The sequence below is a fragment of the Diceros bicornis genome, chromosome 32 (genome assembly GCF_020826845.1).
Source record: "Diceros bicornis minor isolate mBicDic1 chromosome 32, mDicBic1.mat.cur, whole genome shotgun sequence".
Lineage (NCBI taxonomy): Eukaryota > Metazoa > Chordata > Mammalia > Perissodactyla > Rhinocerotidae > Diceros > Diceros bicornis.
The window spans coordinates 19,038,660-19,059,420 of NC_080771.1; the positions used below are offsets into that span (position 1 = coordinate 19,038,660).

Below are 20,761 nucleotides of genomic sequence, written 5' to 3' on the forward strand. Positions count from 1 at the left end.
TAGTTTAACAATGAGTGTGCAGGGGACCTGCCCCAGGCTTCTATGTGGTTCCTGGGCCTCTGTGGCACTCCCGTGACTTTGTGACTGACTGGTGTCTTCCCATTTCGACTGTGGCCTGGCCAGAGACCCCCGCACATCCCACTGTCGGAGCAGCCAGAACTGTTCCCATTTCCCGGAATGAGGGAATCTTCCTCATGCCCTGCCCACACCCCTCCTCCAATAAAGACCTGTGCCCTCAGCAGTGGCTCACCATGTGCTATTGCTGGGATGTTTGTACTAAAATAAGTGTGGGGGTGTTTATTTTTTGAGAAAGGAGGTGGTTGAAGACTATGGGAAAATTTATAGTGGAGTCATCTTAGGAGAAGAGGTTCTGTTGCTTCTCTGAAGGGGGCAGCACAGCCTCTAGTAGGAGACTGGCATAGCTGTGTGGGTGTAGTTGGAGGTGGGGAAAGACTTTAGGTAGGACCATGCACACAGGTTGTCCCTGTGTGCCTCCATCCTGGTATTCCAGCCAGACCAGGGCCCAAGAGGGATTGGCTGCAGGAACAGACCTCAGAAAGAGATCTAAAGACCTCCACAGGGCTGAGAATCCAGTTTGGAGGGGCAAATGGGAAGCAAAATGCCTGCTTTCAGATGGGAGTTGTGGCAGAATGCCTGCCAGTTCCATGAGGACTGAGGCCAGGCCTCCACACCTCCCTGTCGGTTCCAGCCTTGAGAAAGACCTGCATTTGTCTTCATCATCCTACAGGTTCCAAACCAAGGAGTATGGTCGGTCATATTCCATGAGCCTTGGCCATCACCCCCCACACACACCTACTTGGGACTAGGAGGACCAAACATGTCCACCTGCTTGGCAAAAAGCCTGGTGCTCCACCACCTCAGTCCTGGCTATCTTAGAGGGCCGCCATTAGACTGGTTCCAGACCGGCTTCCAAAAAGGTGGGGCAGCAGGAGCCAAGCTCAATCTTCATTCCCTGTGGACCCTGTGGTGGCAGACATTCGGTGATATGGGGCTGAATCCTGAACTCTTCTGCCCCTTTCTGGGGAAGAACCACACACACCGCAGTAATCTGCCTGGGAAACCTCCCCTTCAAACTCCCACTACATCCTGGGTCTGATTGAGTGGAGCCTGGGGCTGTGATAGGTGGGGCTAGGGGCCCCACTGGAAGGGACCAGCAGCGACAGGCCTCGGACGCGCACAGGCTGGCCCGTGCGGCCCATGCAGCAGACGCCACATAAGCCAGATGTCAGCGGCAGAAAGCCCGTGCACTACAACCAGCTCGCGGTAAAAGCAGGGGTCGAAGGTGCGCAGGTGCGGCGCGGCCGAAGGCCGGGGGATGCCAAAGGTGCGGAAAGCAGGGTGAGGCTCAGGCGTGAGCCGCAGGCGCTGTAGACACATGCCCAGAAAGACGTCGTCGATGGGGAAGAGCTCAACCTGCGCGCAGGCGCCAGCTAGGCGGCGCAGCGTGGCCCCAGAAAGAACGAAGCCACCGCCGCCTGCGTAGGCCGGGTAGGCAGGCAGGCCGTACACAGCCTCTGGGATGTAGTACTTGCTGGCCCGCACGCGGATTGGCCTCGCCTGCACGATCACGTCACCCGCAAGCAGGTCTTGCGCGGGGTCCCGCGGCGCCAGGAACTCCAGCAGGTTTCCCACGTGCACGAACACGTCGGCGTCGCCCTTAAAAGCGAAGCGCACGTCGGGGCAGTAAGCCGAGGCCCAGGCCAGAAAGTGGATCTCCTTGAGAGTTAGGTTGAAGAAAGTGTCGTCAAAGGCCCAGAGCAGGATGTCAGCATATGCGCGGCTCTCAGCACGCAGCAGGGCGCGCCAGTGCGTTCGCGTGCCCGCCCCCTCCGCGTCTGCTTCGTCTGTGCCCCGACCCCTGGGTACGCCCAGCAAGAACACACGGCGCACGAGCTTTCCCTGCAGGCGACCCTCAGCACCCCACGTCTGGCGCACGGCTTGGCGCCGCTCGAAGTCCGCCGCCACTGACTTGACGGCGATAAGCAGGTCGGGTCCGCCGCCGGGTGTGCCATCTCCTCGGCACTTGTGCGGCTGGTTAATGAGCAGGGGGAAGCGCCGCTGGTCCTTGGCGCGCAGGTAGCGGCCAAAGTCAAATGGTACCGTGGGCGTGGGCGGCTCCGGCGTGTCCCCTTCGTAGGCTGGCGGGGCTGCGCCCGCATGCGGTGCCTGGAATACGCGGAGCCCCGGAGTGGGCCGGGGCGTGGGCCTCGGCGCTGCCCTCCCTTGCGCTCTGGGCGCGCTCGTCGTTGGGGCCGCGCCGTCGCGCTGCGCGTAGAGTAGGAGGCCGAGGGCGGCGCCGAGGAGCAGCGTGAGCGACGCGTCCCCGCGCAGGCGCAGCCTCCGCCTCATGTCCGCGTGGCCGGCGCCCGCGCCCCCTGCGGAAAGACTCAGTCAGGGGCTTGACCCCGCCTTCCCCAAGGGGAGGGGGCGGGAGGCCACACTCGGGGGATCTCCAGCTACCGGGCATTCATGCCCCTCTGGTGTCCTCCTGCTCTGGGCTCTGACCATCCCAACGGGATGGGAACCCTGAAAAGGCTGGAAGTTCTTCCTAGTAGCCAACTCCCACCCCCTGAGCTCCGGCCCGGGACGGTGTCCCAAGGCTGGGACAGGGAGACGCGGAGCCTCGGCCCCACCCGCCGCCCGCCTTCCTCGCGCTGATGCCAAATCCCTTCTACCCCTCCCTACCCACCACGTCAGTCCTTGGGATCCCGACACTCACGCTGGGCCCTTGGGAGCGGCGCGGCCCCGGACGCCGGGGCTTCCGGGGCTCAGCGCAGGGTCCCAAGGGCGGCCATGGACCCGGCCTGGGCCAGATGCAGTGTTGGCAGGAAGGGGGGCCGGGGCTGCTGCCACGTGACCCTCCAGCTGTGCCCGCCCGGACATCTGGAGCTCAGCTCCGCCCCGGCGCCGCCAGGAGCGCTGGGGACTAAACTCTGAGAGGGTTCACGGGCAACTCTCTCTGGGAAGGCTCAAAAGTGGGTTCTGGTCTCAGTGTAGGCTCGAACTCCTCAAATCCGACTTCCCAAGGGGCTGGAAGAAGCATTAGCCTCTCTGGTTAGTCTCCCCACCCCTGTCTCTCCTCAGTGGGGCAGGGCCTGGGCTGGCAGGAGCCCTCGGGCAGGGGGGTCCCACATCCCTGGGGCTGAGCATCTTAGGCACCAACCTGGCCACTCTCCCAGCCCATCCTTGGAAGCGCCTCTCCTCAGCTCACCAGGAACTCTAGTTCTGGCAGGCAGGGCCCATAAACTGCCTCTGGGACACATGGCTGCCTCCTTATTCCTGGTTCTGCCATGCCCCCCAGCAAACACACACACAGGGATGGAGACAGCTCATTCAATTCTTACAACCCTGGCAGCAGCTCTCATTGCTCATGCCCAGGTGGGACACTGCCCATCAGGGGCTTAAGTGACTTGCCTAGGATCATACAAGCAGAAAATAAGAACACTGCCCCAAGTCTTCTGGAATTCAGCTCAGGACTCTTTCCTCTGTCCTCCCTTGCCCCTCTCCCCATCCATCCACTGGGATACAGGACAGGGGGTCAACACTGTCTGCTTTAACTTCGCAGGTGAGCGCTTCAGTCTGTTTCCCCAGAGGCAGTTCTGAGTCCCCTGGTCTCTAGTGCCCCAGGCCAGCATAGCCTCCTGTGAGTAGAAATAACCAAGCCTGGGCCACTGCAGGTGACATTGAGCTGGCAGGGATTGGTTCAGCTTGGGGGACTCCTGAAGTAGGCCAGTGAGTAAAGGTTTGATCTGGGACCCAGATAGGCAGGGAGGTGCTCTAGAGATTGAGGGCCTAGTCCTTGCCTAGCTCTGCTGCCAGTTCTGTCTTCCTGGACTCAGAGCCTCTGAGTTCCAGACCACGCAGTGGGGCCTGGAGTAGACAACCCCTCCACCCCACCCCAGAATTTCTGAGGACAGGCTACGGGAACCAGCACTGCTACCTAGCACCATCGTCTTCCCAGTGGCTATATCTGCTCCTTCTGACAACTTCTTCCCACCAGTGTTCTCCCTTAAAAAGCAAACTCTCCATCCTGAGCCTCACTCTCCTATTCCCAGACTTCTCAGGAGTCCTCTACTCTGGCTTTCTCCCCTGCCTCACCTCCCATCCCTCCTGTGGTCTGGCTTCAGACTGTCTCCACCATGTCCCAGAAACAGCCCCCACCTAATAACCTTTTCCCTATCTCCAGTGGACACTCCCCAGCCTTGATGGATCTCCAGCCTCCATCGCAGCAGGTAGGTATTCTCCTGTCTTCCAGATCTCCTGGTTTTCCTCCTTCCTCTTTGGGCTGCTCCTTTTCTGGTTGGTGTCCTTCAAGACCTCATCCCAGGCCACCCCACCCACTCCCACTTTTCCATTCCTGAGTTTTTAGCCTTGACCCCTCCTGAACTCAAAACTATAGATCCAGCTGTCCTCGGACTCTCTTCCTGGATGTTGTACAGGAACGTGCCCAACTTGTCCCGAACAGAGCAAGCACTTCACCTCTCCCAGGGCCCCCATCTCAGCAGGCAGCCCCACCCTCCATCCGACTGGCAAAGGCAGAAACTCTGGGGTCCTCTGTCCCCTCATTCCTCATGCAGTGTCACCAGGCCTGTTATCCTTTGTCCTAAACAGCTTTCAGTGTTTGTCCCTTCCCGCCATGTCTGCTGCCACTGCCCCAGCCTGGGCCACCGTCCCCTCTCTCTCTGCATCCTCACCAGCCTCCCAGCCTTAACTCCCAAAACCCTTTAAAGGCTTCTCATTGGCCTTGGGATAAAAGCCAAACTCCGTAAAATGGCTTACCAGACCCGGTGCTATCTGCCTCCCCGACTCAGCAACTCAGCTCTCTGCAAACCACCCCCCGCCCCAGATCCAGCCACTCTAAACTTTCTGTTCTTCCAACATCCCTCCCCCTCACCTTCCTCAGGACCTCACCTGAGGCTGGCTATGCCCAGAATATTGCCCTCCTCTCAACCCCACACCCTCTCCCCTATTCACACTCATCTCTCTCCCAGGAAGCCAACCCCCTAACCTGGGTTAGGCCCCTGCTCACAACTCCTTGTATTTTTCACATCAAAAAACGGGTAATACTTTATTACTGCTGCTTAGTATTCAGAATCCCACACTGAGTGTGAACTGGGAGCAGGCCGGTTCGTTATCTTGTTCACCACAGTATTTGCAGCACCCAGGATGATGCCTAGGACACAGCAGGTGCCTAATGAGTAACTGTTCAATGAGTGAAGAGGTAAGGGCTGGCCGGAAGCCCTCTTCTGGGGTGGGGGAGGGTAAGGCAGACCGCTGCAGCAGGTCACCCCGCACTGTCTCTATCATACTATCTGGGACTGAATCCTCAATGGCACCCCAGCAGGCATGGTGAGTGCTTGTCGGACTCCTGGAGAAGGCAGTCAACTCTGCCCAGCAGCTCCAGGAGCTCAGCTAAGTTGGGTTTTAAGTGTGGTCTCAGTCCCGTGGATGGACAGGAAGTCAGCAGTAGCAGCAGAAGGGACCCTGGGGTCATCCAGATGCTCCAAACCCTGGCTGGGCAACTGGCCAATCACCCCTTTCTCTGGTACCCTAGGCCAGGCCGCCATCGGGATTCGCCAGGCCCAGCAAGTCCTCTGCCAGGCTAGTGAGCTCGTTCTCCTCGAGCGCCTCCACCAGGCGCTGCAGCGTGGCGCGACGACCCTCGGCCTGCACGAAGCGCCGCAGCAGCTGGAAGGCCTGCTCGTACAGCCCCTCGCGCTCGTACTCATAAGCCAGTGAGTCGAGTGCCGGGTCCCGCAGCGCGCGGCAGCTGCGCTGCAGGGAGCGCCCCACCTTGCGCCATTTGAGGCCCACTGAGCGCGCGAACGTCTGTTGGTCCTGCAGGCTCAGCGGCCGGTTCACTGCGGGGCGAGTGGGAAGCGGAGTGAGCTCGGGGGACCCCAGAGCTGGTACCCTTCCATTCCCGCCCCGCGGTTACCCGGCCCAGACCTCTCTCCTCCCCAGACTCCATCTTCCCGGTGACCCTGCCACTGCCTCTCCGCGTGCGCCTCACCTACGGGCTGACCCTGGAACAGAAAAGTCTGGCCAGATGGCGGCGGCGGCGGTGGCGGCTTCTCCTCCGACGGAGAGGGGGCCGGAGCGACCTCCACGTCACCACCCTGGACCCCCGAGCCGCACGTCAGATTCCGGAGCGCATCCTCCAACTCCACGAGTTCCTCGTCCCGGAGCCGGTCGGGCTAGGGAGCGGAGTGCGGCGTCGGTGGGGGTCTTAGCCGCGCATTCCGTCCCACCCTACCCCGGCCCCAGCCCGGCCGCACCTTCTGGGCGAAGATGCAGTTCAAACAGCGCTCCTCATCCGTCAGCAAGGTGTCCAGCTGCTCCGCGCCAGCGCGCAGCTCCAGTTGCAACGACAAGGAGTGCAAGGCGAGCGCCGCCGCCAAGCACCCCTGCAGCGCGGCGCGCAGCGCCCCCTCGCGGTAGGCTCGGAGGAAGCGGCCGCAGGGCTGGCGCCCGCAGAAACGCAGCTGCACAATCAGCTGCGGATCACTGCGGTGGATCTTGAGCATCTGCAGCACGTCCGGGCTCCCGCCGCTCTCTGCGGAGGCGGGCAGTCAGGCGCCAGGCGGTCCCCATGCGGGGCCGTTCTCCAAGCGGTCGGAGGAGGCGGTGAAGTTCGACCCCCCTCCCCCTCCCCAGACCTGGGGGTGCGGGATTACCCCAGAGCTCCCAGCTGGGAAACAAAATTGGGATGCAAACAGCAACAACTCAAAATGAAGGCCAGGATCTATCACAGGGAGCACCCTAAGACGGAGTGGGTGCCACCCTAGCCCCATCCCTGAAGCCCCAAATTAGAGTGGGCAAAAGGGACGTGGGGAGAGACTTTGCAGCACAGAGAGCGGCGGGTGCCCTGGGCAGCCAAGCCGTTTTTGTAGGCGGCCGGCGGAGCAAGGGAGGAGTGAGAGGTCTTAGGTCTTCAGCCTCCACCAAGTGCGGCTCCTGCTGCCCCGGAAGGAGAGGGGCTCCCGCCGCTGTGGGGCTAGAGCCGGATCCCCCAACCGGCTTCAGTCTCCTGTGGCCTCTGCCCTGAGATGGGAAAGGGGGACCCGAAAGGTAGGTACTGGGGAGGTGTCTTGGGCAAGAATTGCTGCAGTGAGAGAGGAAGAGAGGAGAGAGATTCTAGATTAATAGAAAGCAGTGAGCTGGCTGGTCAGGGGAGTGGGGGGCATTGAGCAGGAGGACGTTAGTGCACACATAGGTGGATCGTACACAGACACGGGGCACGTGCGTAAACAGAGAAGAGAGTCTACGCAAGCAAGCAGGCGTCCTCCTCCCCTCGCCATCAAATCTTTTCCCTAAGGCTGTGGCCCGCAGAGTTGAAGAGGTGGGGGTCTCAGCCCCTGGCCCCGCCCACAAGAGGCCCCTGGCCGCCCTTTCTTCTCCAAATGCCCGCCCGCCCACGCACCTGTCAATGCAGTCCGCAGAGCCCTGTACACCGCCACCTTCTGCTGGGGGTGAGCGTAGGCATCCGACAGGATCACCTTGTCCAGCGAGGACTCCACAAACAGGTATGCGCTGCCCACCCACTCCTCAATCCCATTTGGCCCAGCCGCCATCTTGCCTCCTGGAGATGCATATAGGCATCCAGATCACTCCCAACCCAGCCCTGGAGACAACTGTCCAGTCCCACGTGGCCCAGCTGTCCGCTCCTCAGCTGACACTCAGCTGTCCCCACCCAGCTGGCACACTTGTGAGGGGAAGTTCATCATCCCACAGGCAGCCCCTTGTGCTTCTGGCAGTGCTCAGCCCAGCTTAGCTCAGACGTGCAGTGAGGACTGTTCTCCCACCGCCTTCTCAGAGAAGGAGCCCAGGGTCACAGTGGCAGAGAGAAGTACTGTCCTGCAGTGGAGGCAGAGAAGTTCTGCCCTCTCCTCAGGCTACAGTGTCTCTCGTACCAAAGCTGACAGGAGACATCTTCATCCTGGATGGATGGTGCCCATGTCCCACAGCCAACAGGACCCATGTCCTGGTATGTTCTCAGCTTAAACTTGAGCCCCCAGAATCCCCGCGGGACTACAGCCTCCCCTTAGGTATTCTCACCTGCATTCCTACTGTATGTCCTGGCTTCCTCACCTGCATTCCTACTGTATGTCCTGGCTTCACTTCAAAGGACACCTGTAGTTTGCACCTGCCCAGATTCCTTTTCCCAATCCTGACCGACCTTTAGGGCCTTCCCTCTTCCCTCTTCTCAATCCATGTGCCTGTTGGGAGGGCTAACCCTAATCCCTACCTCCAGGTGTGGGCATGTGAAACAGGCCTGACTAATCTGCCTATGCCATTTGCCTTTCTAACATGAACAGTTCAGAGGTTGGGCATAGGATTCAAGTTGAACCAATCAGAATCAACCTGCTACTTTGGCTGGACCAATAGGAAAAAGGCATTGGTTTTCCTTCCCTTCGGGTTGAGCTGGAAGGAAAAGTAGGTCTCCTTTGCCACTGCTTGGGAAGAGCCTGGCTGAGACTGAAATGGACACAGAAGGACACAGAGCCAAGAGAGGAAGAGGTGTACTCCTAACCACACTATGCCCCTGGCTCTAGGTGCATCCTGGACTTTTCGGTTATGTGAGCTAAATCATTCCTACTTTATTCTAAAGTCCTTGGAGCTGGGCTCTTGTCTTATGCAACTCAGATTGTTCTATTACAAATTCCTTCCCTGTCCAGACAGAGCCAGGGCCCCTTGGTGCTAGTATCTCCTCCATCTGTCTTCTGACAATACTCTAGCCCTAGACTAGGAGGCAAAACTCCAGCCAGGGAACCACTGCACTAACCCTCAGCTCAAGTGGCCTCCCAGTTACTGCACCCTGAGGCAGCAGGGGGGGAACTGCCCTGCCTCTTCCTCCCCACCTCCCCTGAGGCAATATCCCACCCTTCTCCTAGAAACATGGGTTTAAGACCCCACCTCCTGCCCCATCTGTCACATTTCTTTACTCTCTGGTCTTTGGAATTTCCACATGGTGGGCTAGGAGGGGTGCTCAGCCCCAGCTGTGAGCATCCTGGACATCGTTGCTCTGGGCAGGACAGATGGGGTGGCTCCAGCTGGCATCTATTTACATGAGGGACAGGGAACCTCACAGGAGGGGTGCCAGGAGAAGCCAGGGCCACAGCCTCTTGGACATCGTTGGGGAGGAAGTAGGGATCCTGAGCTCAAAGCACAGGCTCTGCTTCAGATCTGCCCCCAGACCCTAACCTGAGAGCCAAAGCTGGGAAAGTAACTGGGCAGGGGCCCTCCAGCATCACCCAGACAAGAGAAACGACATCTGGTGATGGTCCTAGCCTGGGTCTAAGCACAGGATCCATGCTTTTTGAGGCCCCCCTCCCCCCCAATAGCCTTTAGATAGAAAACATCTTAATACTTGTGATTTACCCAAAATGATAGTCTGGAAATTAACAGAAAGCTAGTATTGTTTACCTGGGGGGGAGATTTGGGGGGATTTTTATTTTCATTGTATTTAGCAAATATTTTACGTTACGTTAAATAGACATATTTCCTTTGTATTAAAAAGGCAAAATAACTGTTTATCTTAAGAAGCAAAAGAAAACAAAAACGGAGTGAGACTGTAGGTGACAAGTGGGACCAAGAGCAGTAGGAAGACAAATGGGGAGCCCTGGGGTAGTAGCCCAGGAGGGTAGGAGGGTGTGGGAACCTGCCCTCAAAACGTTTCCTCTTTCCTGTCTTCTTAGCCCCCCGATGGATGGCGTCCTGCCGCAAGGGGTGGAAGTGGGGGCGAGACGGGGCCAGAGTCTGCCCATCAGGCCTGCGGGGGTGGGGGGCACTGGAAACCTGAAGGAGGGAGGATGCTCCATCACACTCACTAGGACTGGGCGAATGCGAGAAGTCAAACAGGCCTGTCAGACTGGAGGATGAGAGGGTCAGATAACAGGGTTGAGAAGAGGCCGGCGACTTTGGATCCCAATGTCCCCTTGGGGGCTCCTTCCTACGTGTCTTTCCACAGAAGCCCCTCCTCGGGAAGCCCCGCGCCCCACCCACCCGGAGTCCGCCTCTCTGAGGGCGGGGCCGCTGGGTCCTGGGAACACTTAGCTGGGCTGAGACTGTGAGGGACACGTGGGTACCCACTCAAGAAAATACGTCCCCACCCCCAGGGGCCAGCCCGGCGCAGCGCCCCATTAACAGCCTAACAGTTCCCGGACAGCCCCATCTCCGGCCGGGTGGGCGGTGACGGCCTGCGGGCGTGGCCCCTCAAGAATTGAAAGCCTGCGACTCCCTGCGTCCGGCCAGGAGCGCCCCCTACTCAGCTGCGCCGCTCCCGAGCTCTGGAGGGGGCTCCCCAGCCTCCCACTAGCCCACCCTTAGGCTGGGGTTTCACACGTGCGACTGGCTGAGGCGGGCATGGGGTCTCTGCTGACAGATCTGTCCAGAACCAGCCCCGCCCCGCCCTCTCACCCGCAGGGCCCTGCCACCCCTCCAAAGACCCTAGCGGGGAAAGGGAACCTCCGGGAGCCAAGATCTGTCCTCTCTCTCCCGCCTCCCACGGAAACAGCCCAATAGGCCGCCGCCACCACCTGGCCTGGGCAGCCGCGGGTGACAACTGCGCCGCGCCCACTCTCCTGAGCCAGGATCTGCCTCTGCTCCCGCCGGCACCGGGAAGCCCACCTGCCCTCTGCACTAACCTGGCCTCCTTGGCCCGGCCCGGATTCCCACGCCCGCCCGGCTCCACGGGACTCGCGCTGCTTCCGGGTGTGCGCGGAGCGCAGGGGCGGCGCCACAGCCGGAGCAGCCTTGTCCGCCCCAGCGTCCCGCCCCCGGGGCTCCCTGCGGCTCCTTCCCGCCCACTGTCCTCCGCCGCCAGTTCCCAGCCTCTGGGCAAAGCCCACCTGGTCCGCTGAGCAGGTAAGACACAGGCGCCCAAGGTTAGACAGCAGGAAGAACTGCCCGCGCCAAGGACTTAGGGGCCTTTCGGCTTTTTCGAGGCCAGAGGGTCCCAGGTTGAGAGGTGCCCCGCTTCCTCCGGCGGAGAACAGACGGATCAACAAGGGGGCGCCCCCTGGGGACCAGAATTTTCTGGTGCCTTCCGAGGGGTCGAGCTCCATGACCTCTGATCTCTGCTACTCCCTGACACTCAACACGGAGTGCCGGAGGGTCCCCGGTTCAAGCCTGGCTGAGGGTATCTGAAGGCTCTGGATACACGAGGCGCAAATTCTAGCAGGGACTGTTAGCCTGGAAAATAGAAAACTGGCGAGTGGTGTGAAACGTTGTGTACGAAAACTTTCAAACACCTTAAAGTAAAATTGGCAACTTCAAAGAGGACGCACACTTTCCAACAACGCCCCCACACACTCACCCACACACACACACACAAAAAGGCTGTGCTCCGGGATGGGTCTGCGGAATTCCAGCTGAACTTAAACCGCTCAGTGGGAAGCCTGGGCTGCTCAGGGGTCAGGATTGGAACTTGAACCCAGGGTCCCTCAGGCCCCAGAGCCCCAAGCTTTTCTCTGCCCCCCCAGGCCTTCATGGGAAGAACCCCGGACGTCTTCCCCGGGAGGAAGGGAAGGAGCCTCCTTTCCCCGGGCGGATTCTGCTGTGCCCCACCCGCGCCCCCGCTTCCTGATTGGCTTGTGGTCTCTGCCAATTAAAAGTCTTCTGTAATGCTCCCGCCCTATTAACCCTATCATCACTCTTTAGTGACTGGCTGGGCTAGGACGGGGTTTCTCAACCTGGGACCTGTGGACTCACCGGCGCTTGTTGAAATTCAGATTCCTGGGCTGGCCCCATGGCTTAGCGGTTAAGTGCGCGTGCTCCGCTGCTGGCAGCCTGGGTTCGGATCCCTGGTGCCAACCGGTTCTCCAGCCATGCTGAGGCCTCATGCCACATACAGCAACTAGAACGATGTGCAGCTATGACATACAACTATCTACTGGGGCATTGGGGGAAAAAATAAATAAATAAATAAAATTATTTAAAAATTCAGATTCCTGGGCCCTACTCTTCCCAGAGAGCCTGATTTAGTAGGTGGGGCCATGGAATCTGTATTGCGAACAAGTGTCTGAGTGATCCTGATGCCCTGTGCTGTCTGAGAAGCCCTTATTTCAATGGCCCTTGGGGCGGGGCTTGGGCCCAGTCCTTCCCTAGCACTCAGGGTCGAAATTGGGAGGGAAACAGTTCAGTGACCCCTAGGAGACTAGTCTGGGCCGTCCAGGTGGCTCTGAGTGTGTGTATAGAGAGGCAGGGGGAGGTGAGGCCTGCTCTCTGAGCTGGGGGGGAGGACGGGGTCATCCAGAGTCAGGGCCTGTACAGCCACCCTCCAACTTCTCCAGGGAAGACTTTAGCAACTGGGAGAAAGATGCCATAGCATCGTCCAAAATCCGGGTGTTTGGCTCTATCAACGTCACGCATAGTTAGGTGGTTCTGTTGCTTCTAATATAGCATAAAATGTGGATTTGTTCAACAAGTGAGAACATAGTTTAAAGGAGAATCAGAAAGCCTTTGGCATCCAGGGCGGACTTCATGGGTCTGGGACCTGTGCAGTTGTACAGCGCCCCATGCATAGTTTAATAACTTGGTTAAATGCTCTGCTGTCACTGTCGAAATTCTTAATAATGTTTTGAACAAAGAGCCTGCATTTTCATTTTGCACTGGGACCCGCAAATTATGTAGCAGCTCTTGGGCCATAAGCATTTCTACACATAGCCTTCGGAGTTCCCCTCCACTCTTGGGCCTTCCTGAGCCCAGGGCTGCCCCTCTCTCTCCAGAATACAGCTGTTGGGAGCAGCCGAGCCCCAACTTCGCGCTGGGCCATGGCCGAGCCTGGAGAGCAACTACCGGAGGAGGTGCTGGCGCTCATCTTCCGCCACCTGCCCCTGCGGGACCGTGTTGCTGCCGCCAGGGTCTGCAGAGCCTGGGCTGCAGCTGCCACCTGCAGCGCTGTGTGGCACGACACGAACATCAGGTGAGCCGGGTCCTGCCCCTCTCACCTCCTGCCGCCAGCCCGCCTTCTCCCTCTCTCCGTGGAGTCGAGGGTTGGGGAGACTCGGTGACTCTCCCCAAATTAAAAAGCATAATCATCACTAACATTTATTGACCTCTTACTATGTACCAACGATTGTTCTAGGTGCCTTACATATATTAACTTATTTAATCCTCATGTGGTAGATAGGTAGTATTATTATCTCCATTGCACAGATAGGAAATTGAGGCAGAAAGATTTAATTACTTCCTGCAGGTCACTCAGCTAAGGAGTGGTAGAAACAGAACGTGAATCTGGCAGTTCGGAAGCCACGACCCGTCTCTCCTTAGAGACCGCTGGGAAAGCCCAGTTCCTAAAATATTGGCTTTCCCTGCCAGGGTTTCAACTTGCGACAAACGCATCGGAAGTCTTCTAAAGGGATAGGGTAGGAGACTCCTCCTAGCATCAGCGGCTACCTTGGGGCAACCAGGCACGGCGGGGACAGGGAGGTGTGTGGGTAGGGGCAGGAAGTGGGGATGGAGCTGGAACCCAGGCTGAAGGATGGGCAGAGACTTCTCTCCGGGTCGCGGGGACGCGGCCAATGCCTTTACCCCACCGCTTTAACCCCAAGTTGCGACTGTGAGCGAGAAGGCATGCTGTCACCATATCTGTCCGCCTGCCTGGACCACGTTCACAACCTACGGCTGGAATTTGAGCCCTCGAGGGAGCCGAGCCGCCGGGCGGCCACGGAGTTGCTGACCGCACTGGCGAGCCGTACCCCGGGGCTTCGAGGCCTACGCCTGGAGTGCCGCGGAGAGAAGCCTCTCTTCGACGCGGGCCGCGACGTCCTGGACGCCGTTCACGCCGTCTGCCGGGCCGCCCGTGCGCTGCGCCACCTCGATCTGCGGCGCTTGCCCTTCACACTGGACGACGCTCTGGTGTTGCAGGCGGCACGCGGCTGCCCCGGGCTCCGGAGCCTTTTCCTGGACAACGGTACGCTGGTGGGCAGCGTGGGGCCGGGCTCCGTGCTCGAGCTTCTAGAGGCCTGCCCACACCTGCGCGCCCTCGGCCTGCATCTGGCCAGTCTTTCGCGCACCGCCCTCGAGGTGCTGGCGGCGCCGGGTCGCGCGCCTGTCGCGCTCCTGGCCGTGCGGTGCGCGTGCCCCGAGGACGCACGTGCGCCCCCTCTGCCCGACGAAGGCTGGGCAGCGTTGCACCGCCGCCACCCTGAACTGGCGGTGGAGATGGAGCTGGAGCCCGCGCTGCCTGCCGAGAGCGTGACGCGTATCCTGCAGCCTACAGTGCCCGTGACTGTGCTGCGCCTCAGCCTATCTGGGGACACCGTAGGCCCGGTGCGCTTCGCAGCGCAGCATTACGCCGCAACCTTGCGTGTGCTCGAGGTGCGCGCCGCCGCCTCGGCCGAGCTGGACGCTGCGCTGGAGTTGCTAGCGGCGCGCTGCGCGGGCCTGCGCGAAGTGCACTGCTTCTGCGTGGTGAGACCCTCCGTGCTGCACGCCTTCCGCGCGCACTGCCCGCGCCTGCGCAGCTACACGCTCAAACTAACGCGGGAGGCACATCCCTGGCGGCCCACGTTTGTGGCGTGATGGGGCAAACCCTCCCCCTCCCATCCCACACCCGAGGAGACGTGTGGCCTCCGAGATGCTGGCTGGGTTTGCCCAGGCGCGCGCCAAGTGCTAGCCCGCTCCTCCATGACTCTGTTGTGTCTCTTGTGCCTTTCGCGGGTTGGGGCTTGTGGATGGCCTCGGGACTAGCCCGGGGCGCCCTGAGTCCACTGGTGCTCTCAACATCTGCAGAAGCCCACTGTCCCCTCCGTACTGAGATCACCCTCATCCATCCCCACTCCTCTGCGAACGCTGCTCTGGCTCCGCGGCCCCGGCATGGGGGGAGGGAGGGGATAGGCGCAGGCCGGGCCTCAGGGGTGAGTGTGAAATAAACAAATCCTGCGCTATCTCAGTGTCCTGTGAAAGGCGGGGTCGGCCCTGAAGGAGGGGGTCGGGGAACTCGCAGAGGCTGGAGGAGCTGTGCTGGCAGGGGTGGGAGAGAAAGAGACCACAAGGTCCGTTGTACAGTACTGTGGCGGCTGCGGGGGTCGGCGGGGGGGCTTCTGCATCCTTGGAATGACAATGCCCCAAGGTTCGGCGGGAGGGTGCCAGTTTCCCCTGCCCCCGCCGCTCCTATCTGCCCACTCTACCCGGTGCTTCACTGTGCCCGCGGCCATCGCCTTCTAGGACTTTTCCTAGTCCGCACCAGGCCGGGCACGGGGAATTTCTCCCTAAGAACAAAGGAGGCACAGCGGGCCTGAGGAGGGTAGAACTGGAACCCAGATCTCCCTCCCCACCGCACCCCTCCACACAGCCTATCCCAGCCTGCACTTTCGGTCTGCTGGTGCTCCGGCCGCGGTCTGAGCCCCGCCCCGCGGGTTCACACGTGGCCCCCACCTGACCTGGCGCCCGGAGGCGGAGTAGGGCGGGGCGGGCGGCAAACGCAGCACTTTCGGCGGCTTTCACAAGCCCGCGGCGGCCGGGCCGAGCGCTTAGCGGGGCCGAGACTGCGCCATGCAGGAAGCGCCAGCCGCGCTGCCCACGGAGCCGGGCCCCAGCCCCGTGCCTGCCTTCCTCGGAAAGCTGTGGGCGCTGGTGGGAGACCCGGGCACCGACCACCTGATCCGCTGGAGCCCGGTGAGGGCTGGGGCCCCTCGACCCCCTCAGTAGTCCCTGGGATCCCTCCACGTCAGTGAACATCCACGCCCACCCAACCCTCGCCTGGGACCGGGCTGTGGGTCCCTCTATTCAACCGTCCAGGGTAGTTTACCTTGGAGGGGATATGCGAGATGGAGGTGAGGCGACTTCCTCCGGGCCGAGGAAAGGGTAGGAGCCTTTTGGAGACCTGGAGCCCGAGGGATCTTCGAGGTCACTTAGTTCCCACCCCGCTGCATCAGACAGATCAGAAAACAGAGGCCAGGAGAAGGGAAGGACTGAGTCTGGTTCTAGCTCAGAGTCACATAGCGGGCTAGAACCCAGGTCTGGCCTCTGCTCCTTTCCGAGAACCGAGTACATAGTGTGGGTCGGGCTGCGGTAGGGATTCACTGTAGTCGCCCCAGGCTAGGCCTCTGAGCTGGTTCTGTCCTGGCCTTGTCCCATGTCCCCGTAAGCGACAGGCCCGGTCCCCAGAGTGAGTGCGAGTGTGTGTGTGTGCGCACCAGAGCGCGGGTCTGGCCGTGAGCGGGCACGCTCACGGCGTCGTCCGGTCTCCGCCCGCACGGTGGGTGGGCGGGCGGCGTTCTCAGCAGAGTGGGACCAGTTTCCTCGTAAGCGACCAGAGCCGCTTCGCAAAGGAAGTGCTGCCCCAGTACTTCAAGCACAGCAACATGGCGAGCTTCGTGCGGCAACTCAACATGTGTGAGTCCTTGGGGCTGGGCGGGAAGCAGGTGTGGGTGACTTGGTGCGCGGTGATGCGGCTACTTACTCCCCTACGCCCCACTCCCTAGACGGTTTTCGGAAGGTGGTGAGCATCGAGCAGGGCGGCCTGCTCAGGCCGGAGCGCGACCATGTCGAGTTCCAGCACCCGAGCTTCGTGCGCGGCCGCGAGCAACTACTGGAACGCGTGCGGCGCAAGGTCGGGGAGGCCTGCAGGAACCAGTAAACCTGGGTGGAGGTGGTGGGATGGCTGGCCCTGTTCTATGCAACTCAAATCCAACGGTGCCTCCCACCTGCAGGTGCCTGCGCTGCGCGGCGACGACGGCCGCTGGCGCCCCGAGGACCTGGGCCGGCTGCTGGGCGAGGTGCAGGCTTTGCGGGGAGTGCAGGAGAGCACCGAGGCGCGGCTGCGGGAGCTCAGGCAGTGCGGGGGGAGGGGGAGGGGGAGGGTGGAAGGGGTAAGGGGGGGTCTGGGAAGGCAGAAGACACAGGATGCCAGGCCGTTCTGGGCAGCTCCTTCCTCTCTGGTGCCTTGGTGCCTCCATCTAGACAAATGGGCCGAACTGTGGAACTCTGTTCTCTCTGGATGGATGATCCTCTGAGTGGTCTCGGGTTCAGGCCTGCCTTCTGTGGGGGGGGTGGTGACTGGGCCGAACTCTCAGATGCCTCAGCACCGTCCCACACCTTCCCCTAGGCAGAACGAGATCTTATGGAGGGAGGTGATGACGCTGCGGCAGAGCCACGGTCAGCAACACCGAGTCATTGGCAAGGTGTTCCTCTCCCCCTACCCCACTTCTCTCTCCCACTCCTTGAACACCCTCGCTCCTCCCAGTCCTCAGTCTCACCTGAAAGTGTCTTGTTAGGGTGGGGGCAACGTCCAAGGTATGAATTAACCCTTTGCTTCCTCTTCAGCTGATCCAGTGCCTCTTTGGGCCACTTCAGGCAGGGTCCAGCAGCGCAGGAGCTAAGAGAAAGCTGTGAGTGAGAGCCAGGGAGCTCATGCCCCTCTCCTTCCAGGACTCTCCCTGCCAGAGGGCCCATGCAGGGACCCCTCCTCCAGAAATCTCCTGGAGGGGGATCCCTTCACCAGGAATCCTTATTTTTCTCCCTTGCACTACAGATTTCCTCACCCCATGGCCATCTCCCCAAGAGCCCCCTTCCAGGACTTTCCCCCTTACCCTCAACTCTACCATCAAAACCCCATACTCAGATCCCTGAGTTCCAGGATCCTATCCCCAAATTCCCCCCTCCCCCCTCATCCCAAAGCACCCCAACAGCAGAGGGTCTGGGGCCCAAACTATACTCCCTCCCTCCCCTCTCTACCCCAAAGGGCCCCCATCTCTGCGGGGAGCCCCTTCTGCCTCCAGCATGTGACTGATGCCCTGGCAACAGGCCTCAGCTCTGCTGACTTGGCTGCTGGGGCCTGTAGGAGGGAGGTGGTGCAAGCTGAGGGGCATGGGAGATGAACCTGCCCAGCCCCCTGCCTGTGCCCTGGCCACCCTGCGCAGGTCCCTGATGCTGGATGAGGGGAGCTCATGCCCAACACCGGCCAAATTCAACACCTGCCCCCTACCTGGTGCCCTCCTGCAGGACCCCTGCTTTATCCAGTCGGTAGGTTTTTGCTTCTCCTCCGTTCCCTAGGGCACAGCGGGGTTGATGGAGAGCCTGTTCCTTTTCCTCATTCCCCAAAAAGAAGAGAAGATGGAGGCCAGCCTTCCCCCCAACTAGACCCAGGCTCCCCAGCACAGAGTTAGCCAGGGATCCCTCCTCAAACTTTCCCCCTTGCACCTGGTCCATGTGGTACTGGTTGGCTTCTGGCTCACCCTGTGCCTTGAGGTGAAGGGCTGGGCCTAGTATTCTATTTACAGCCCCTCCCAGAGACCACCTTGGGCCTCAGCAGCCCTCATAGGGCCAGGGGCCCCATCATCTCTGACATCCCAGAAGACTCTCCATCTCCTGAAGGGACCAGGCTTTCTCCCTCCAGTGATGGCAGGAGGTAAGAGGGACAGGCGCTGCCTTCTGGGGAGCCTGTGGGGAAGGGCCTGGCAGCCCAGATGGCTGTGGGGGTAGGGGGACAGGCCAGTGCCAGGGTCTGGTTGAAGCTTTTCTCTGGTGCAGGGAGAAGGGCCTGGCACTGCTCAAAGAAGAGCCGGCCAGCCCAGGGGGGGAAGGCGAGGCCGGGCTGGCCCTGGCCCCAAACGAGTGTGACTTCTGCGTGACAGCCCCCCCACCGCTGCCTGTGGCTGTGGTGCAGGCCATCCTGGAAGGGAAAGGGAGCTTCAGCCCTGAGGGGCCCAGGAATGCCCAACAGCCTGAACCAAGGGGTCCCAGGGAGGTACCTGACAGGTGAGCAGAGAGCCTGTTCTTGACTGTGAGCCCTGTGGGCCACTTTTGCAGATAGACCAGCACTAACCAGCACCCCCGGGGAAACTTCCCAGCCTTGACTGACCCTTGGTGGTTGAGGGGGAGGTTGGACACTATGATCTGACCTAATTTCTCAGAGTTGCTCTAAGGAATACCAGCCTCAGATGCCCCTGGAAAGTGGAAACAACTCTGTGGTAGGGCTCAGAAATCTGCATTTTAAAGGAGTTCACTAGGGTGGTTGTAAAGATAGTGAAGTACACAGTGGTTTGAGAACCACTGCTGTTGACAATTGCATAGGGAGGAGACACATCCCCAGACCCCAGCTCCACAACCCAAAACTTCAGGTCAAAGGTAGGAGGCAGAGGCACTCTCCCTGTGCCCCTCTATGTGTGTGGGGGGCCCTCTCCTAGCATTTGCTAGATGTTGTCAGATTTAGATCCTGAAGTATCCAGGTTCCCTGGGAACCTAATGGGTGGGCACTGAAAGGCAACAGCAGTTCTCTGTGCACAGGGGGCCTCTGAGCCTGGAGAGGGGGGGCCGGAGCCCAGACAGTCTGCTGCCTCCAATGCTGCTTCGGGCCCCCCCTGAAACTGTGGAGCCTGCAGGGCCCCTGGATGTGAGTACACCTTCAGCAGGGCAGGGGCATGGGGCTTGGTGGGGTCCAGCTGTCTGTGCAGCCTGGGGAGGGCACCACTGATGTGGAGCTCCCCCCAGGTGCTGGGCCTCAGCCTCCAAGGGCGGGAATGGACCCTGATGGACTTGGACATGGAGCTGTCCCTGGTAAGATGGGGGTGGGAACAGCAGGGAGATAAACTGCATTTAGGGGTTGCTGAGCCAAGCCCTTTGGTCTATGGCTGTTCTCTCTCAGCCAAAGCCCCAGCTCTCCTCCCAGCTCCCCTCCCCAGCTGCTTCCTGGGGTTCTCACATGCAGATGCAGCCCTTGGTTCCCGAGAAGGGTGAGACTGAGCTGGCGGTCAAGGGCTTAAATTCTCCAGGCCCAGGTAAGGACTGTGGTGACTCAGGACCTAGGGGGTGGGGGGTGGGGGTCGCTGATTGGCCTGAGCTACCTTGATTAGGTGGGCTGGGCAGTTTGTGTTTTGGAGGAAAATCCACTGAGTTCAGGCAGCCCTGCAGAGAGCTACTTAAGCCACCCATCCTCTCACCACTGGGTGAGAGTGGAGAAGTTGATAATGGATGTTTCATCCTAACTGACCAGAGGGCAAGGCGAGTGTGGCTCTCCTTCCCCTAAGAAAGGAGGGGGAACCGTTTCTCCCTGCTGAGCACAGCCCTACTCCTCCTAGGGAAGGACTCCACGCTTGGGGCGCCACTCCTGCTGGACGTCCAAACGGCTTTGGGAGGCCCAGCCCTCGGCCTGCCTGGAGCTTTAACAATTTACAGCACCCCTGAGAGCCGTGCTTCCTACCTGGGCCCCGGGGCCAATCCCTCCACGTGAATCCCGCTCCACTCGGAAGCCAGCCTGGCTGAAGGGCTGGCCTGCGGCAGCACGCCCTTCTCAGCTTCCTGGCGCCCCCTGGCGGAGGCTGAGTGAAGCCCCTCCTACTCAGCGGCCCCTCTCCGTTACCGAGCCCCGCACATAAACCGCATTTTTTTCTCTGTTATGGTTTCTTTTCTCTACCGACCAGGGAGCACAGAAGTCGTGGGTGGGGGGCGACTTTGCATTCGTAGAAGCGTCCAGATCCTAAGGCTTTAATGAAGGAGCCCTTGGAGAGTAGAGGTGCTTGGGGAGCCCGCCTCTGGTTCTCCTGCTTAGGCCTGGATCTTCCGGGCCCGGATCCAGGGCTAGCGCGTGGCCACTGCGACCTCTGGGAAGCGGGGTCTTTTGGGTCACACCCAGCTCCGCAATGCATCCGCTCTGTGATCCTGGGTAAGCTGGTCCCCTTCTCTGAGCCTTATCTGTGACAGGCAGAGAAGGGTCGACGACAGGATAGGTGTAAAGCGCCTGGGAATTGCCAGGCCCAGAGTGGGCGCTGGGTACTTGGGGCCGCGGGCCGAAGTG

The 20,761-nt window shown here is 60.4% G+C and overlaps 4 protein-coding genes across 9 annotated transcripts; 2 read left to right on the forward strand and 2 right to left on the reverse strand.

Moving 5' to 3' along the window:
- Positions 1 to 80: 80 nt before the first annotated feature.
- Positions 81 to 4,136, reverse strand: B3GNT9 (UDP-GlcNAc:betaGal beta-1,3-N-acetylglucosaminyltransferase 9). The gene is made up of 2 exons (XM_058527991.1): positions 2,711 to 4,136; positions 81 to 2,396 (listed from the first exon to the last, which is right to left on the reverse strand). Exon 2 carries the CDS (start codon positions 2,368 to 2,370, stop codon positions 1,150 to 1,152), a length of 1,221 nt encoding a protein of 406 aa, XP_058383974.1. The 5' UTR covers positions 2,371 to 2,396; positions 2,711 to 4,136; the 3' UTR covers positions 81 to 1,149.
- An 840-nt stretch (positions 4,137 to 4,976) lies between these two features.
- Positions 4,977 to 11,507, reverse strand: TRADD (TNFRSF1A associated via death domain). 4 transcript variants are annotated; one of them, XM_058528007.1, is made up of 6 exons: positions 11,353 to 11,507; positions 10,872 to 11,214; positions 7,445 to 7,603; positions 6,300 to 6,577; positions 6,035 to 6,218; positions 4,977 to 5,882 (listed from the first exon to the last, which is right to left on the reverse strand). In XM_058528007.1, exons 3-6 carry the CDS (start codon positions 7,593 to 7,595, stop codon positions 5,572 to 5,574), a joined length of 924 nt encoding a protein of 307 aa, XP_058383990.1. In that variant the 5' UTR covers positions 7,596 to 7,603; positions 10,872 to 11,214; positions 11,353 to 11,507; the 3' UTR covers positions 4,977 to 5,571. The 4 variants fall into 4 exon arrangements, with proteins under 4 accessions (XP_058383990.1, XP_058383989.1, XP_058383991.1 ...); XM_058528006.1 differs by lacking the exons at positions 10,872 to 11,214; positions 11,353 to 11,507 and adding an exon at positions 10,668 to 10,697 and having other exon boundaries at positions 7,445 to 9,892; XM_058528005.1 differs by lacking the exons at positions 10,872 to 11,214; positions 11,353 to 11,507 and adding an exon at positions 10,668 to 10,743 and having other exon boundaries at positions 4,978 to 5,882.
- Positions 10,810 to 14,904, forward strand: FBXL8 (F-box and leucine rich repeat protein 8). Its single transcript, XM_058528004.1, has 3 exons — positions 10,810 to 10,887; positions 12,750 to 12,946; positions 13,575 to 14,904. Exons 2-3 carry the CDS (start codon positions 12,795 to 12,797, stop codon positions 14,545 to 14,547), a joined length of 1,125 nt encoding a protein of 374 aa, XP_058383987.1. The 5' UTR covers positions 10,810 to 10,887; positions 12,750 to 12,794; the 3' UTR covers positions 14,548 to 14,904.
- Positions 14,905 to 15,459: 555 nt separating this feature from the next.
- On the forward strand, positions 15,460 to 20,363 carry HSF4 (heat shock transcription factor 4). 3 transcript variants are annotated; one of them, XM_058527999.1, is made up of 13 exons: positions 15,460 to 15,642; positions 16,254 to 16,362; positions 16,452 to 16,579; positions 16,680 to 16,804; positions 17,075 to 17,150; positions 17,293 to 17,357; positions 17,889 to 17,991; positions 18,235 to 18,376; positions 18,603 to 18,726; positions 19,255 to 19,360; positions 19,459 to 19,524; positions 19,676 to 19,745; positions 20,046 to 20,363. In XM_058527999.1, exons 1-13 carry the CDS (start codon positions 15,520 to 15,522, stop codon positions 20,195 to 20,197), a joined length of 1,389 nt encoding a protein of 462 aa, XP_058383982.1. In that variant the 5' UTR covers positions 15,460 to 15,519; the 3' UTR covers positions 20,198 to 20,363. The 3 variants fall into 3 exon arrangements, with proteins under 3 accessions (XP_058383982.1, XP_058383980.1, XP_058383981.1); XM_058527997.1 differs by having other exon boundaries at positions 18,249 to 18,376; positions 18,499 to 18,726; XM_058527998.1 differs by lacking the exon at positions 18,603 to 18,726 and having other exon boundaries at positions 18,249 to 18,376.
- Positions 20,364 to 20,761: the final 398 nt, after the last annotated feature.

Bases quoted from the DNA above. Each gene is read 5' to 3' on its own strand.
- B3GNT9 (XM_058527991.1), bottom strand. From the start codon at position 2,370: ATGAGGCGGAGGCTGCGCCTGCGCGGGGACGCGTCGCTCACGCTGCTC.
- TRADD (XM_058528007.1), bottom strand. From the start codon at position 7,595: ATGGCGGCTGGGCCAAATGGGATTGAGGAGTGGGTGGGCAGCGCATAC. The intron at 6,578-7,444 runs GTGCGTGGGCGG...CCGCCTCCGCAG, and splicing joins TCTGCGGACTGCATTGACAG to AGAGCGGCGGGAGCCCGGAC. The intron at 5,883-6,034 runs GTGAGGCGCACG...CTCGCCCCGCAG, and splicing joins GTTCCAGGGTCAGCCCGTAG to TGAACCGGCCGCTGAGCCTG.
- FBXL8 (XM_058528004.1), top strand. From the start codon at position 12,795: ATGGCCGAGCCTGGAGAGCAACTACCGGAGGAGGTGCTGGCGCTCATC. The intron at 12,947-13,574 runs GTGAGCCGGGTC...TTTAACCCCAAG, and splicing joins TGGCACGACACGAACATCAG to TTGCGACTGTGAGCGAGAAG.
- HSF4 (XM_058527997.1), top strand. From the start codon at position 15,520: ATGCAGGAAGCGCCAGCCGCGCTGCCCACGGAGCCGGGCCCCAGCCCC. The intron at 17,992-18,248 runs GTAGGTTTTTGC...TTCTATTTACAG, and splicing joins ACCCCTGCTTTATCCAGTCG to CCCCTCCCAGAGACCACCTT. The intron at 19,746-20,045 runs GTAAGGACTGTG...TACTCCTCCTAG, and splicing joins CTTAAATTCTCCAGGCCCAG to GGAAGGACTCCACGCTTGGG.